At 36.2% G+C, this 18,128-nt stretch overlaps 1 protein-coding gene across 5 annotated transcripts in view; it reads left to right on the top strand.

The window, feature by feature from the left end:
• SSX2IP (synovial sarcoma, X breakpoint 2 interacting protein) overlaps positions 1-17,774 on the top strand; it is a 57,515-nt gene extending 39,741 nt beyond the window's left edge. For 2 of the 5 annotated variants that reach the window (XM_010860310.1, XM_010860305.1), the window contains exons 6-14: positions 452-587; positions 2,894-2,969; positions 3,051-3,228; positions 7,298-7,448; positions 8,898-9,034; positions 9,375-9,548; positions 12,421-12,535; positions 13,013-13,178; positions 16,921-17,774. In XM_010860310.1, coding sequence (XP_010858612.1) covers positions 452-587; positions 2,894-2,969; positions 3,051-3,228; positions 7,298-7,448; positions 8,898-9,034; positions 9,375-9,548; positions 12,421-12,535; positions 13,013-13,178; positions 16,921-17,098 — 1,311 coding nt within the window. In that variant the 3' untranslated portion in view covers positions 17,099-17,774. The remainder of the gene's footprint in view (positions 1-451; positions 588-2,893; positions 2,970-3,050; positions 3,229-7,297; positions 7,449-8,897; positions 9,035-9,374; positions 9,549-12,420; positions 12,536-13,012; positions 13,179-16,920) is intronic. The other 3 variants (XM_010860308.1, XM_010860307.1, XM_010860306.1) reach the window with 3 other exon arrangements.
• Positions 17,775-18,128: the final 354 nt, after the last annotated feature.

Raw genomic sequence — 18,128 nt, 5'->3', positions numbered from 1 at the left:
ATCTGCTGCCACATGCTATGACTAACTGGGCTTGTCACAGATTGAGAAAGAATAAAATGATTCAAGTCAGTGGTAAAAGGAAGTCCTTACAAATGATCTACTTGTTTCAAATGAAGCTTTAATCACATTAATACTTCCATAAGAGTTTGTGGTTTCTAAATGATCAAAATCTATATATCTAGGGTGAAAGGTGTAGAAGATAATTTAGAGAGTTAGAAGCTTTGGAAATTTCAGAATTAAAAAATAAACATTTTATATGCTTTATTTAATGATGTTTTAAAGAGTGGTTTCCAGTGGTTATAGAGAAGGAAGAATAATCCTGTAATTTTTAAACTATTCTATGAGGAGCTGAATTCTAGGATGATTTCTCTCTCTTGAATTTGTAAATTTTAACTGAGTTTATCAATCCAAAAGGGACTCATTTAATAGGAAATGCTTTTTTTTTTTTTAGGTGCAGAAATTACAAAATATCATTGCAAGTCGAGCTACTCAATATAATCATGATATGAAGAGAAAAGAGCGTGAATATAATAAACTAAAGGAACGTTTACATCAACTTGTTATGAACAAGAAGGATAAAAAAATTGGTAAAAAGCAGCTGGCTAAGATAAAACAAAGGGAAATAAATTAGTATTATGCTAAGAAATGTAGAGGGATTAAGCTCAGTAATTCCTGAAGTGTCATTTTCATTCTTTATATAATTGATTGTAGATGGTATGTATCCATATGAACTAGAAATTGAGACAACTGGTTACTTGAAAAATAGTAATTTTGCTTTGCTACTTTAGTTGCATATAAGAATTGCATGTATTTTTTTTTAACATGACAGATGTAGGATTAATCCACAGAAGAAAGCTAAGCCAGAGGACACACTAATCTTTCGTAGCAAAGAACTGTGATAATATTAAAATTAGGATCAGTTCCTGAGTCCCAAAAGTGTGATTTTTTTTGGTTAATTTCATAAAATTGTTCATCAGACCAAATCATTCATGTCACTTGGAGTTCTTTTCAGTTACTTTAGCTGTGCATCTTTGAAGTACAGTTTGACAGTGAAAGTTAAAGTTTATTAAAGTATACTTTTTTCTGTTATTCTTTTGAAACTGTAATTTACCACTTCATCTGTTTATGCATGCTTTCAAAAGGTAAATAGTGTAGATTAAAAAATAGAACTGCACTACTCAGCCATAAAAAAGAATGCCATTTGCAGCAACATGGATACAACTAAAGATTATTATTCTAAGTGAAGAAGTCAGAAAGAGGAAGACAAATACCATATGATATCACTTATATGTGGAATCTAAAATATGGGACAAATGAACCTATCTATAAAACAGAAACAGGCTCACAGACATAGAAAACAGACTTCTGGTTGCCAAAGGGAAGGGTGGGAAGGAGAGGGATGGACTGGAAATGAGGGGTTAGTAGATGCAAACTATTACATTTAGAATGGGTAAACAAGAAGATCCTACTGTAGAGCACAGTTTATATGCAGTCTCCTGGGGTAAACCATAGTGGAAAAGAATACGGAAGAGAACGTGTACGTGTGTGTAACTGAGTCACTTAGCTGTACAGCAGAAATTAGCACGACATTGTAAATAAACTATACATCAAAAAAACAGAACTGCAGACACACAAAAGTAGAGCCACACAGATAAAGTTATGCAGGCCTGCCAAGATTCAGGGAACAGGAAATCTGTGCATTGATTTATTGAAGAGTGGTTTCCAGTGGACTATACACTGTCATCTAACCCACATTATACATTATTCTGAACTTGGACTTGCATACAACAGCTGATGAGCAGATGTTTCAAGCTGTCACATGGTGGCTAAGCCTGTTACCAGCAAGCGGTTCAGTGGTGACTGTGTCACTGTCATTCAGTACAGGAGCAGTGTTACAGTATTTGAACATTTTAGTTTAAAATTAATTGAAAATGAAAGTGTAATAATTAGCAATTAAGACAAGGTTAGAAACCTATGTATTCTGAGATGATAAATCTTAAGCTCATCAGTTTGGACACTTAATGCTTTTTAAGATCGGTTAACCTCTTATTCATGAAAGAAATAGAGAGCAGGATGAAATACTAGAAGTATAAAATGTAACACTTAGAGAAGTTTATTAAATATTTAACTCTGTAGCAGAGCCATTTTATTATGGGTATCTAGTTCTTTTCTTGTTCCAAGCCCAACTGGAAGTGACCATTCTGTAATGATTTCTTAATCAGCTCTAAAATTACAATACTTACTCTCATCTTATTCCTTTTTATGTCAACTGCTTTCATCTCCACCTGGGACAGAGGACATATTAATACTGTTAGGAACCTTGACTCCTTTGATGATGATGTCAGTGGTGGTCAAGATACAGGGCGTGGCAGACTTTTTCTGTAGAGTAAATACTTTTCCACATAGTAAATACTTTGACGTTTGTGGGTTCTATGGTCTTTTGTCACTCTGCCATTGTAGTGCAAAAGTAGCTATAGAAGATAAGTAAACAAATGGTGAGGCTATGTTCTAATAAAAATTTAATTAAAAAAAATCAGGCAGTTGCCTACAGGCCATAGTTTGTCAACACTGATGATAAAATTTAATAATGATAATTAACGCTTAGTAAGTACTTACTATGTTAAGTATTTTAACGTATCTTTCAATCTTCACAACAGCTCTTAGGTACTTTCATTATTACTACCCCATTGATGAAGAAACAGGCTTAGCAGTTAACTTGCCAAGATGTTTATGAGTGATGGAATTGAAGCTTAAACTCTGGGCTGTTTGAGCCCAAATCCTAATCTGTGTACCAGGTTAACTTATGTCCCTCATGCATATAGAGTGTTAGGGTTTTAAACACTTGAACATGTAATGTAAGCATTGGTTTTGTTCTTTGTGTTCATGTTTGTAGCTATGGAAGTTTTAAATTACGTGGGGAGAGCTGATGGGAAAAGAGGCTCCTGGAGGACGGGTAAAACCGAAGCCAGGTAAAGCACGATCGAAACTGACACATTTCACCAGACTTCCCTTTCTCTACTGCGTTTTCATACTGTCAGTTTCTTTCTCAGGAATGAAGATGAAATGTATAAAATTCTCTTGAATGATTATGAATATCGTCAGAAACAAATCCTAATGGAAAATGCTGAACTTAAGAAGGTTCTTCAGCAAATGAAAAAGGAAATGATTTCTCTTCTTTCTCCCCAAAAGCAGAAACCTAGAGAAAGAGCAGATGATAGTACAGGAACTGTAAGTGGCTCTTTCCTCTCTTAATACAGTCTTCAGATTGCTCATTAGAACAAGTAAAACAGGACATAGGTCACTGTTGGTATTTTGGACTGCTGTGCTACCCCCAGTCACTCTGACAACCCCAAAAAATGTCCCCTCTGTTTCCTGACACGCCCTGGGAAATAACGGAAGTGATTTTCTGGGGACTCAATCTGTGCCACGCACCCTGAAAAGCACTTCATAAGCATTGTCTCACTTATGTCTTACAATAATTTGATGGCTTTGGTATTGTAATTGTCCCTGTTTTTATAGGTGAGGAAACTGAGGCACAAAAGCCAGTTCAGTGTCAACATATGATAAAACTAGAATTTGAATCCAAGGCTGTCTCACTCATTTCACAGCTCCTGCTTCTAAGCATTGTGCCAAGTGTCCTTTAAGTAGCTTCAGTTTTCAGTAACTTCAGCAGGCTTTACTTTTCAGAGAGTGAAACTCTTAGTAACTTTGGGAACCAAATGATCACGTAGTCCATGAATTTATTGAATGTCCGTTATGTGTTCTAATCCCTGGAAAGAAAAAGCTTAGAAGATTTTGACTGTTTCCTTTGTCTTAGTTCAGGCTGCTAAAGCAAAGTACCGTAGACTGGTTGGCCTATAAACAACAGAAAGTTTTCTCACAATTCTGGAGGCTGGAAATGTAATTTCTGGATGCCCACAGAGTGGGTGTCCATGAGGGCCCTTTTCCTGGTTGGATTGCTGACTTTTGTCTTCATCTGGTGGGCCCCATTTATGAAGGCTATACCTTCATGATCTAATCACTTAAGATCACCCACCTGTTAATACTGTGAGATTAGGAATTCAACATACGAGTTTTGAGAGAACACAAGCATTCAGACCATTGCATCCTGCAAGAAGCTCTTTTTGAGAGAGATAGGTGTATAGAGAAGTGATTATTATACACATTAACAGGTACATAGTGGCAACCCACTCCAGTACTCTTGCCTGGAAAATCCCATGGACAGGGGAGCCTGGTAGGCTGTGGTCCATGGCGTTGCTAAGAGTCAGACATGACTGAGCGACTTCACTTTCACTTTTCACTTTCACTCATTGGAGAAGGAAATGGCAACTCACTCCAGTGTTCTTGCCTGGAGAATCCCAGGGACGGGGGAGCCTGGTGGGCTGCCGTCTATGGGGTCTCACAGAGTCAGACACGACTGAAGCGACTTAGCAGCAGCAGCAGCAGGGTGGTACAGTGTATAAACCAAACAACTATGGAAGGCATCACAGAAAGTCACGTTTGAAAGTCACTATTTTTGAGATAGAATGCCTAGGGAAATCATTTGATAAGGGCCTAATGTGTAGAGGTCTGAAAAAAACAAGTCACATATTGGTGAAAAGTTTTTTAAACTTAGTTCTTTACATAGACATTTAAATTCAGGCAAGTTCACATTAGTAACTAAAATGTGAAAATGACAATTTTGATGGAAAGTGCTAATTACCAGTAAGTCACCAAACTTGTTTTTAACATGTGCTGAGCCATGCTAAGTTGCTTCAGTTGTATCCAACTCTTTGTGATCCCATGGACTGTAGCCCCCCAGGCTCCTCTGTCCATGGAGTTTTCCAGGCAAGAATACTGGAGTGGGTTGCTGTGCTTTCCCTCCAGGGGATCTTCCTGACCCAGGGATCAAACCCATGTCTCTTAATGTTTGCTGCATTGGCAGGCGGGTTCTTTACCACTAGCACCACCTAGGAAGCCCCTTTTTAACCTGTATCTGAGGATTATATATTTTTTAGTATCAAAAATCAGTCCAACTGATAAGCTCATCTACCTTTTTTTTTCTTCTTTAAATAAGAACCTGAATGTTCTTTTAGACTCTGCAATTTGAGATCTGCTTGATGTTGACATCTTATATTCCCTTAATTAACCTTTTCTATGAAAGGTTTTCCATCACTTTGGGTCAGTTCATAATTCACTCACACTTTGCCAGGGTTGGCATCGTTTCTATAACTCCTCTAGTTTTTCAGTTTTGGGCCCAGCCTTTCCTCACCTCTCTACCAACTTGTAGTCAGCAAAAGTAGGTGGTAAGTGAAGGAGGTCTTTCTGAAATGATAGTTGTTGTTGTTATTGTTCAGTCGCTCAGTTGTGTCCGACTCTTTGTGACCCCGTGGACTGCAGCATACAAGGCTTCCCTGTCCTTCCCCATCTCTCAGAGTCTGCTCAAACTCAGGTCTGTCAAGTCAGTGATGCCATCCAGCCATCTCATCCTCTGTCATTCCTGTCTCCTCCCGCCTTCAGTCTTTCCTAGCATCAGGGTATTTTCTAATGAGTCAGTTCTTGCCATCAGGTGGCCAAAGTATTGGAGCTTCAGTTTCAACATCAGTCCTTCCAATGAATATTCAGGATTGATTTTCTTTAGGATTGACTGGTTTGATCTCTTTGTAGTCCAAGGGACTCTCAAGAGTCTTCTTGAACACACAGCAGTTCAAAAGCATCAATTCTTTGTCATTCAGCCTCCTTTATGGTCCAACTCTCACATCCATACATGACTACCAGACCATAGCTTTGACTGGACGGACCTTTGTCGGCAAAGTAACGTCTCTCTGCTTTTTCATGTGCTGTCTAGGTTTGTCATTGCTTTTCTTCCAAGGAGCAAGTATCTTTTAAAAATTTATTTAAAACTTTAATACAAATGATAGTATCCTGTATAGTTTTTCATAATTCAAATGCTGAAGTTTGGAGAAACAATAATCTCTTAAGTGTATTTCTATTTTTAGAAGATCTTTCTCTAGATCCACTTTCTCCTAAAAGTAATTCAGCTATTCCTTACTTGTAAGGAAAGATTTTGGTTCATTAGTAAAACCTAACTTTGAAATGCCTAGTTAGCATCCAAGTTTTCATTTTTTATTTTGCTGACTTAATTGTAGCCAAAATATATACCCAAAATTCAAGTTAAGTGTGGTGATTTTTTTTTTTTTTTTGCTAAGTGTGTTTTTAATCTTCATATAATGGTTTTACACTCAATCTGGCAATTACTAATTTTAATAATGAATTTATAGTGTTCTGGTATTCCTTGAAATGTATAGCGGAGATGGTGTAGCTCCTTGGAAAAATTATTGTCAGCTTGCTCCAGAGTGTTGATCGGCAAGAACCAGAGTCATAGTGAGCCATACCCTGGGCTTTCCCCTCATCTGTGCCCCTTGGGAGACCCTGACCTCTGTCAGTCCATTGCTGACTTCAGATATTGATACAGTTCTTCAGACTCCGTCACTACCTCACTTCTGCTGTCTGCATGTGGAAACAGTCTAATCAGCCCTTCTTTGTTTTTATCTTCTCTTTTCTTCTTTTTTCCTCCAACAAGATATTTATTGTTCAAATTAGTTAAGTATATATATCTACTTTCCTGAATGTTAATAACAAATTAGGACCATTTTATGTAGATGCAGGTTATTATGACATGTATACATTTAGTATTGCTTCCCAGTGTTCTTTCTCCTGCTTTGATTCTATTTGATCATATCAGTAAAGGTTGCTACATTTTACAGTGATTTCATGTCCTGGTAGAATACAGAGAAAAATATTTCCAATTTCATTTTTAAAAGTATTTGAGAAAAATAGAATTAATAGTTGCTTTTACTTTGGAGATTTTTTTCACAGTTTTAGTTGTCTGAACAGCCAAAATTGGAAGCAGGTTGGATTAGAGCTGTGTGACATCGGGATAGTCAGTCTACTTCTCTAAGCCTCAGTTTCCTCACATGTTAACATGATTTGAGGACCAATTGACATGTGAAAACACCTCACACAGCATGAGATAGGTTGTGAGGCTCTTCCTCAAACAGCTCCATGCCTTTGTCACTAACTATATTTGGCTTCAAATTCAGGTTTAAAGAGACCTGAATTGGGGAATTTCTATCTCCAGTATTAATTATTTTTTCTCAAGACATTTATGTTAAGAACTAGGTCATTTATGTTGCACATACAACATAGAAATGATTTTGATACATGTCTCTGACAGTCAGTCTGATGATTTTTGTCTGAGTGTCTCAAATCATTTTTAAGATATTGGTCTTTCCCTCTCATCTCTGGCCACTTGTAGGTTATCTCTGATATTGAAGAGGATGCTGGGGAACTGAGTAGAGAGAGTATATGGGACCTTTCCTGTGAGACTGTGAGAGAGCAGCTTACCAATAGCATCAGAAAACAGTGGAGAATTTTGAAAAGTCACGTAGAAAAACTTGATAACCAAGGTCAGTACCACCTGAATGCACATAGAGTAAGCTGTGACGCTCAGGAAGCTGACTTGGAAAGTCATGTTATGGGCTCAGACTAAAGTCCTTAGCTTAGCCTGGCAATTTGAAAAGCAAAATTCTGCTACTTCCAGATGTGCAGTTTGAGAAAATATGCTTTGCTTTCAGAATCTCTCAAAAAAGGCCATCTTATGTCCATCCATTCTGAGTGCAGAAGACAGTTGAATAAAGTAAACTGAGTCTCTTACTGTATCTTGGTAATCAGGAAATATTAATCATAATTTTTAGTATAAATATAAACCTTTTTCTTATTATTCCTAGATATTTGCATATTCTTAGGTTGTGAATAATTCATTTTTAAATTGTTTTCAAAATAATAGACATTTGATGCAAAATATCAGGAAGTATATAAGGTATTGGGTTGGCCAAAAACTTCATTCAGGTTTGAAGATCTTATGGAAAAATCCAAATAAACTTTTTGGCTAACCCAAGAGAATAGTCAGGTCTCTGTTCGCTATGTGTAACACGTAACAGCTTTGTGCATACCTTTCTAGACCTTTCTGCATTAGCAAAATACTTATTTTAAATGTCTACAAACCATAAATTGAATATTACTTGTTTTTTTCTACACTGTTCTTTTTTCACTCAACAGTGTATTATTTTTAGATAACCACTTCCTGTCATTATAGATACATAGTAGATTGATGTTGATGAGTATATCCTTAATATTTTATATTTGTTCAAGTTTGCATGTTTTTAAATCAAGAAAATTAAGAGGTCTGTTAAGTAAATGCAGTCTACTTAAAGAAAATTTATTTTAAATGGTCAGAAATGACTATCTCAGTGCTAATTGTCTTAAAAAGTGAAGTCAGAACAATTAGAATATCAAAATTAATTTACATGAGATTTTGTTGATTTCAGTTATCACTGTCTATTAATAAATAGCAAGTATTTTTGGACCTGATATTTGTCAAATTTAATAACAGCAAGATTTGTAATCTTGCACTAATCTTTGAGGAAGTGTCAAAAGAGTATGGTTTATGAATGTTAATTTTTCTGGGAACATAGGTTTACATTTCTAATTAGGACATGATCTTGAATAAATACAAATTACAAGTTAAATGTTGGAAATAGAACTTTGTAAAGTAAGGATATCATTTAGTCCAGAAATAGCATGAATTTGTAGTTACCACGAACTCATTACAGCTGCTTACTTTAAAAAATTTTTAGTGTTAAAATAATATACCTTTTATTCTATTTTATTATAGCTAGTGGAATTTTTAAAGGACAAAGGAAATAACTACCTTTTAGAAAACCTTTGAGATTCCAGAAAGGGAAAACCTTTCTGATTTTTAAATTTATTTCTTGATTTTTAAATATATGTCCCCAAATGCCATAAACTAAAATGGAGACTGTAAGGTTTATGTCAAATTATTGGTTTTGTGTTAGTTTCAAAGGTACACTTAGAAGGTTTTAACGATGAAGATGTAATCTCACGACAAGACCATGAACAAGAAACTGAAAAACTCGAATTAGAAATTCAGCAGTGTAAAGAGATGATTAAAACTCAGCAGCAACTTTTACAGGTAAATGCAAGACACCTTTTAAAGTTGTTCTCCCCTGTGAAGGGTCAGAATTTTATTGAATCTTACTAGATTTTTACTCCTTTGTTTCATAAGATATGTTTTACAGTCTAAGTTCTCTGCTTGCTAGCAGGTAGACCACAAAGCATCATTAGTTGATGCTTTGCCTTTTAGAGTAGAAGCATTTGGGAAATGAGGCTCCTCATTTCCATTGACTTTCTGATTCTTTATCATCTCTCTCCTTCTCCTGAAGTTTGGCCTGTTTTTTTCCCTTGCTTTCATTTCAACTTGTTGGGGTGTTGCAGGGACCCTCTGGAACTTACTATGTTTTAAACTTTAATAGCAGCAGCTCGCTACTGCATGTGATGATGACACCACTTCACTGCTACGAGACTGTTACTTGCTGGAAGAAAAGGAACGCCTCAAAGAAGAATGGTCCCTATTTAAAGAGCAGAAAAAGAATTTCGAGAAGGAAAGACGGAGCTTTACAGAAGCAGCTATTCGCCTAGGATTGGAGGTATTTTAAGCAATTGGCCTTCCTTGTAGAATGTTTGAAGGTCCTGGAGAAGCCTCATTAGACTGCATTGAACTTCTGATTTTTGTTTCTTTGCTGTACATTTCCTTAAGTATTTTACCAGTGATTTCACAAAATAGCTTGAAATGGAAGCTATCATAGAGGTATATCATTTTGCCTTCAGATTTGGGAATCGAAAAAAATTTTTATATTGAAAAAACTAGGCATTTGTCATGCCTTTTGGTTAGCTTTCTACTGTTAAAAGTTTAACTTCACACAAGAGATTTCTTTCAGGCATCTGTCATCTCTCTGCTGTTAGTAGATGTAAAGTCAAGAGAGAGTTCAACCGAGAGAGTGTCTTGGGTTATTTTTAAGGGAAAGGAGAGCACAGTATACATGAGAGTCTCTCTCGCCATTGCCTTACCCAGGGATGCACTGTGTGTGTGTGCACTTCAACAGCTCGCTTTTTTATTTAGTAGTGTATTACATGCATTATTTCCCTATCAAAAATTAGAGAAGTAATGTCTGGACATGATTTTAAAAAAGAAACTCATTCCAAAAAGCTACAAGGTGTGAAAGTATCCTTCATTCTTCTCACAATTTCATTCCTCAGAGGTACCACTATTGAAGGTTTATGATTCTTCTGGGGAAAACTATTTTAACTTGAATAAAATTCAGCCTTTTTCCTTACAGTCAGCCTATTGATTCCCCACTATGAAACACAAGGAGTTTAGTACCCTTACCATACCTCCCGTCTACAACTATTTCTCATATACATATGATTTCTTCATAATATTGTTACTTGTTTAAGCTAATTTTTAAAGAACTGGTTCTCCTGGTTGATTTTTTTACTTTGTTCAATGCTTCCATTTCATGTTTGCTCAGCGTTAGACAGGATAGGTTTCTCTCCCTGAAATGAAAGATGAGGGCATCCTTGTAGTTATCCTTGTTGCACTGCTCTTACCCCTCCACTCCCCAGTTTTTGTCCGTGATGCTGTTTTTCACTGTCAAGTGTTACCACATTTATATTCTGATTTTTGATACAAATTCAAGTGTAAGTACTTTGTCCAAGATGGAGATGTAAGAATTGAAAACCAAAAAGAACATTTATAACATTGTGATGACATAAATACTCATTCTGTAGCCAGTAATATGTTTGGACACTTCTGTGTAGTCTTCTTTGTTGTTAAGACTGTCACACAGAAGAGAATCTGTAGTAAATTCTTTGACTTTTTTGTGTGTACTTTCTTTATGATTTTTGAATCAGATTCAACTTCTATCTCATATTCTCTTTCTTGGGTTCCTTTTTCAATCTGTTGTGTTACCTTCTTGAGTAATTTTTTCATAAGTGTGTGTGAGTGAAAAATACTCTGAATTCTGGACTATCCAAAAATATATTCATACTTGATTGGTTTGCCTGGATATAGAATTGTTTTCCAACTTTTCCTTTCAAAACTGTGAGTTATCCTGATTCTTCCATTGTCTGATTTGCTCATGAGCAGCCTAGTTATAATATACCCTGCGTTAATTTTAGACAGCTGTGCTGTGTTTTTCCCCCTCTGTGGAAGCTTTTGGAATTTTATGTTCTTAAACTAAGAGTTCTGAAATTTTACCAGGATAGGTCTGGGTAGCTCCTTTTAACCTGAAGATGCTATATTTCTTCAGTTTAGGGATATTTTCTTCAATTCTGTATTTTTTCCTTCTCTGACTTCTCTTGCATTCTGGAACTTCTGCTAGACAAACATTTGGCCTTCTGACTACATCTATAGATTGACTTTATGTTCCGAATTCGGGAATATTTTCTCTTTTTATCTTGTGCATCACCAACCTGGTATTCAGCAAGGTCAGTTTGATTTTTCACTTCATCCACTGAGTTTTTGCTTCATAATTTATCTTTTAAGTTTTATAGTGTATTTTTTGTTTTGTGTCTAGCATTATATTTTACAGATGTTTGTAAACCTGTCTGATATTGTGTTATCTTAAAGAAACTTGCCTTGAACTTTCTTTACCCATGGCCAGTTCTCTTTATTTCTCCTGGCATTTTTCTTTTATGCTATTATTTTTCTTCAAATGTTTGGTGATCCATGATTTTGTATTAATGTTTATGAATGAAATACTGTATATTATCTTAAGTAGCTGACATGGCCTTCCTCCTTATTATGAAATTCTTATGTTATCTATAGCTATTATCTTCCTCAGGAAATAGACAGTTTGTGCAGCATTTTCTCCCGTCTTATGGGATCACCTCTGTTTCTGAGCTCATATCCCTCACCTCTCTCCGTGCCAGTCCAAGAGATACTCTTGTTACTTTGCATACCACTCCCCATTCTCTGCTTGAGCATCTACCTGAAACAGAGACCTGAGAGGTGAGGGAGAATTTAGGATCCATCCCCTATTCAGAAAGGGGAGGTTTGACATACGCCCTCTTGTGGTCAGGTGATGATGGCTGCTAGGCACTGGGACGTGGCTTGCGGAGCTCAATGAAGCCTTTTTTTTTTTTTTCCAAGTGATTCATTTACAATGGAGTATTTTTCTGTTGCTTGTAATCTTATATTTACCATATTTTGTATGTTCACAAGTTATGCTGATATTCTGTATGTTTAAAGTTATGCTAATGTGCTTATTTTTCTGTGTTATACTCTTGAATTTATTCAGAATTGATGTGAAAATAGTAGTTGACTTGTTAGGAGAAACAGGTGAATTTTTATTTTTAACAGCTTTCCTAAATGAAATTTAGTTTTCTAGGGTTAATTCCTTTGACTTAATATATAGAGATAGAGAGCAAGTACAAATACCTAGAGAAACCGTGTGAAATGGCAACTGTGTGAATGTTGAAATATTGACCAGTGTTTCTTTGGTTTGCTTGTTACGGTAGAGAAAGGCATTTGAAGAAGAAAGAGCCAGTTGGTTAAAGCAACAGTTTTTAAATATGACTACCTTTGACCACCAGAACTCAGAAAATGTGAAACTTTTCAGTGCCTTCTCAGGAAGTGAGTACTTCGTAAGCTTTTTAATCTGAAAATACATGTAAATAAAGTACTGTAGGTTATTAATATATAACTTTAGCAGTCACCAGTAAGAACTCTCTAATTGGAATAAAAGTCAACTTTGATATTTTAATTTACTGTAACCAAAATAGAAATGACAGGAGGACTTTGCATACCCAAAACAACTTTTGTGAGTGTAATGTCAAGTTTTGAAAATCCACAAGCTAGAAATATTTTTTAAACTAGATCCTCCTAAATGTTTGTGGACTGAATATAGCAAAGATCACCAGATTAGCTAGACTACACTCATGTACAGAAGATATTCAGATTAACTTGTTCTCACGCCTGCCTTCGAGCTGCAAATGAACCTAGTCTAGGATCCTAGTTGATTACCTTCACTGTATTTATTAGTAATGCTTCCTCATATGTACTGCCTTTTTTTCTTCCTTCTTTTTCTTCTTCTTTTTTTTTTTTTAACAGGTTCTGATCGGGACACCCCTACATTACACTCGAGGTCACGGCAAAAGAAGCCTCACGGTGTGCCTAGTGGGTCTCCAGTTTGCACGTCTAAACTGACTAAGTCTCTTCCTGCTTCTCCTTCTACTTCAGACTTTTGCCAGACACGTTCTTGTGCATCTGAACATAGGTACTGGCCTGTAGGGGATCTCCTCACACACTTGTTGCAGTGCTAGAGAGGCGTTGTGAAGAAGAGTTGGCCTGTCTAGGATGAGCAATAGTAAAGGCTCTGAAGAGGAACTGAGTAGACTGACTCATTCATTGAACACGTATTTATTGGGTATCCATTACATAGAGATGCCTGTTAGTGTGGGGAATACAGTAGTAAGCAAGGTAGCTCTGGTCCCTGTCTTCTGGGAGCGGAGTCATATATATATGTGATTCTTTTTATTTCATGGGTAAAATACAACTTAAAGTACAATCTTATTTCAGGAGTTACTTACTATTTTAATTGTATTGAATAGAAGGATATTGCATTGATAGTTTCTGTAGAGTACCTCTTTAAGCGTCTCATGTGGTATGCCCATGTTATGGATGTGGAAGGACAAAGACCTGAGAAAAGCTGCCTTCCCTTGACTGGTGATGAGGATCTGTGTCCAAGGGTGACAGGACAGGCAGAGTTGCTCCGCACCCCCAGGAAAGCCAGATAACTGCTTTTAACTGCAGCATTTCCGTATTCTCCTTGGTCTTAAGTTGTTAAATCATTTTCTAAGGTATAATATCAGCACTACCTTAGAGCCTATTTCAAGATTAATTTTGAACTAAGCAGATGGAACATTCCTAGGGAGATAGAGAAGAACAGAAAAGAGCAAAGGGCTATGTTGCAAAGTGTGGCATGATCTCGTTCCTCTTCGTTAGAGTAGGAGATGGTGGCACCTGGACTTGGCCAGGCATCTAGAACGCAGGAGCCGGGGCTGCAGCACACGTGGCCTGTGCAGTGGCAGACTGGCGTGGAGCTGAGTGCCAAAGAGGCCAAAGAGCCCTTGAACCAATAATTGCCCAGTTTTGAAACAAAATTTAAGAATTTTTAAACAAAAATGTGAAGTTTTAGAAAAGGACAAGGCACTCTGTTTTATAGTTGACTGTTAAAAGGATTAGGGCTCTAAGTATAAAATATGGAGGGGCAAAAAAAGACTTGGGGATGAGCCCTCCAGGCAAGTGTAGGGACTCTGAGGTAGGACACAGGTGTGTTTGTGCGAGCAAAACCAAGTGGTGTGAAGGTGAGAGGTAATATTTTATGTAAAAGTTCAAATATATACAGATATAAAGAGAATACGGTCAGGGCCCCTGTGTACCCATCTCCCAGGTTCATTAGCTATCAACTTATGACTAATATGTTTGTATACAACCCTGCTGTGCTTGACACCTCCGCCTCTATGATGCACTTAAGATTTCATTTGTAAACTATGTTAGTCTGTACTTGTAAGTAGGATTGTTCTAAGGCATTGGAAAACAATTGGAGACCTTATAAGTGAGAGAATGATTTAAAAAAAATCTAAGTTCTAAAAAGATTACTTCCTTTTATTATGTGATAAACAGATTGTAGGAGCCAGTAGCATAAGCCAGGAGACCCAGTTAGAAGACGTCAGTGGAGTGGACATGAGAGACGTGGTCATCTGGACTCTAGGGTCATAACCTGAAGATAGGACTGTGCTTAGATTTAGGCTGTATTCTGCAGTTAGAGCCAGTGGGTTGACTGATGGGTTAAATGTGGGAAGTTAAAGTTTGTTTAATTTACAATCAAAAGATAATGTAAGCTCAGTATATGTGTAGAATGTTATGAAACCCCCAAATTGACCAATCAGAACTCTGTGTATAGATTTAGATACACATTCTAGTCACAATTTACAAATGCAGGCAGCCCTCAGAGATGTTGCAGACTCAGCTCCAGACCATTGCGATAAAAGTGAGTATCACAACAAAGTGTGTTACTCAAACTTGTTGGCTTCCCAGTGCATATAAAAGTTATGTTTATACTGTATGGTTATCTACTGAGTGTGCAGTAGCAGTGTATTTAAAGAACAATGTACCTAGCATAATTTAAAAGTACCTTATCACTAAAAAACAACCCAAGATTGCCATAAACCCTCAGTTTATAAAAAACACAATATCAGCAAAGTGTACAGTAAGTTGAAATGCTATAAAATGAAGTATGCTTATAATGCATTCTGTACCTAAAAGAGAATGTAGCCTAGTTGCCTCAATTATATTTACATATTTAAAATTTTTACTTTTTTACATAATTATTTTTAGTTATAACTCCTTGAAGACTCTGTGTTTAATAAAAAGGCCAACATTTAGTACCTACATTAAGCGTACTGTGTGAGATTCAGTGTCAGTAACGTATGTAAATGTAAAATATGTAAAGCACTTAAAACAGTACTTGGTCCTTTGTAAACCTTCAGTAGCAGCTAATAAAAATATATGTAAGCATACATGGATTATAAAAATGCTTTTCTGTTTCTTGTATCCCAAGAGCTACACTGAACAGTATCAGTGGCATAGAAACAGAATTTTGGAGCTTAAGAAAATTTCGTTAAGCTATTTCCAGTTGCTGGCCTCTGAGGATGAAATAAGAGTCATGTGACTAGTTATCAGGCAAGAAGCTGTGCAGCTTGACATTGGCCTTGAAATTTTTAATTATTTGGTGTATTTGAATTCCTGCTCTTAAAGCACTTTGGATCTGGGTTTATAATCAGATTATGGCAAAATAATTAGGAGTATTTATGCCTAATTTCTATAGCACATCCTCATTCCTCCTCCACTGTAAAGTGGAATTTTACATGTCAGCTGTAACTCACGTTACAGCAAAGTAACGGCAAAGTAACTCACGTTCTAAGTTATGTAGGAAACTTAGTTCACCATTGATCTAATCTCATCTGAGATGGCAGGGATTCTGAATCTGATTTATAAGCAAGTGCCTTTTTTAATTTAAAGCAAATAAGTATAAAATTGTCAGTGTTTTTGGTTTACAGTTTTAGAATTGAAGCAACTTAATTTTTTTAAGGATTGCCACATTATAAGGTTATTAACCAAAGTCACACCAAAAAATGAATATTTAGGAAAAATAAGTTTTATGGAAAAAATTAAGCTATTCAGTTGATAAAAATGTATTGTTCATTGGCTCAGCCCCATGATTTGTAAGTAGTCATTTAACTAAATTTCCTTGCTTTGAGGCTGGTTGCAGAGCATACCTCAGACAGTATCTCTGAAGCTAGGGGGCTGTATCAGGGTTCAGACACTTAAATTGTTGTTGTCTGACACTTAAAGTTAGTTGAGCATCATCACATGTGCTTAGTGTGTGTTAACTCATTTATTTTCCACCTCAAGCCTATGAGTTATGGGTTCTGTTATTATTTCCACTTTACCGCTGAGGAAGCTGAAGAACAACAGGGCTTAACTTGCCAGAAATGATGTACTAGGTAGTCCAGCTGGGCTGTGAACCTAAACCATCTGTTCGGGTCTGGACTCTTAACTACTTTGTAGGCGCTCATTAAATATCTGCATGGCTGAATGGATGGAGGATGAAAGCGTGCATGAACAAATCAATGAGTGAAGAAAGCATAAAAAGACTAGGATATTGTGGTATGGGAGACGTTAGCTTTCAAAACTCACATGTTATCTATCTACCTTAGGCTCTGGTCGGGTAGCATTCTTCAGAGTATACTGAACAGATAAATAAATAGGTGGATAGATCAAAGTGATAAATTAAACTAGACCATGTTAAAGCACTTGTATGTTCTTGACCAGCGTGTCCTCAAATTTTTTGTTTAGCATGGGGCAAGGGAGAAATCAAATTTTAGACATTCAGGCATATCTAAGGTATGAAGGGAGGAGGAGATAATGAATAAGATCTGCCTTTCTTTTCCCAGCAGTTCAATCAACGTTCTGAATATCACTACTGAAGAAACTAAGCCAAATCAGGTTGGAAGAGAATGTACAAATCAGAAGTGGAGCATGTCGTCAAGGCCTGGGTCACAGGAAGGTTGCTACAGTGGATGCTCCTTGGCCTACACAAATTCTCATGTAGAGAAGGATGACTTACCTTAGATGTATGAACAGGGAGTTTTTTTCCATTAACATGGTCATCAGATTTCACATCTGAGTTGAAACAGGGCGTGTTATAAAGTCAGTGATCTCTTAATCATTTAAGATGGTCTGTGTTGTTTGTTTGGACTTCCCTGTTCCTCCCCCAAAGAGCTAAAATGTTAAATCTATTTGAAAGGATATAAAAACTTTGGATATGTATTTTTAGTAACAGAAGCATCTGGTTCTGTGAATAAAGGAATGTATACATGTTTGGATGGAAACAAAGCACTAGAATGAGCTTCCTATTATAGGTATTAAAAATAGCACTTTTAGGAAACTGATATTGTAAATGTTTACTTTTGTCTCACACATAGTTGGCATTGGAAGTTGAGCCTTTCCTTGAATGTATACTGTAGATTTTTAACAAAGCAAGTTCTATATTTATTATGTTTAATGTGATTTGAAATTCCCTCTTTCATATGTTTTAAATAAAGTGAAGTTTATGTATGTTTTGTACATAGATATACATGATTATGTTAAGAGGCTTTAAGATTTAAAGATTTTACACATCCATAATTATAGTATTTCATGCCAATAAATTTTTATTAGTGATACTCTGTTACAGATGTATGAAAGCCATTGCCACATTATGTTTAAGAATTTTTTGAACCCATCTGAGCAATAAATACTCAAAAGCTATTCCATGAAGCCAAGTTCTTTAGATAATTAACATGACTAACATTCCATTTTTGAGATTTCTACAGCATTGGATTTTTTTAATATGAAGGATATTACAATTTTTCAAAGGACTGTTGATTTTAGGGTAATAGAGTAAGATGATGAGAGTACCTTTGGATAAAACAGTTTAAGAGTATTGGCTTAGGATACTTCGATGTTAGATACTGATATTTAAGATGTTTGGATGGTGATATTTTCTTTACCAGATGGGTACCCATACTGTAACGCCTGTACCAGCAAAGGCTTTGTATAGTTGCCAGTAATTCTTTAATAATTTTTCAATGAGATATTTAGTAATAAGGGAATCTGACAA

This window comes from Bison bison, unplaced genomic scaffold (genome assembly GCF_000754665.1).
Source record: "Bison bison bison isolate TAMUID 2011002044 unplaced genomic scaffold, Bison_UMD1.0 scf7180017864466, whole genome shotgun sequence".
NCBI lineage: Eukaryota > Metazoa > Chordata > Mammalia > Artiodactyla > Bovidae > Bison > Bison bison.
The sequence above is the reverse complement of the archived record's forward strand: the minus strand, read 5'-3'. Positions and strand labels throughout refer to the sequence as shown.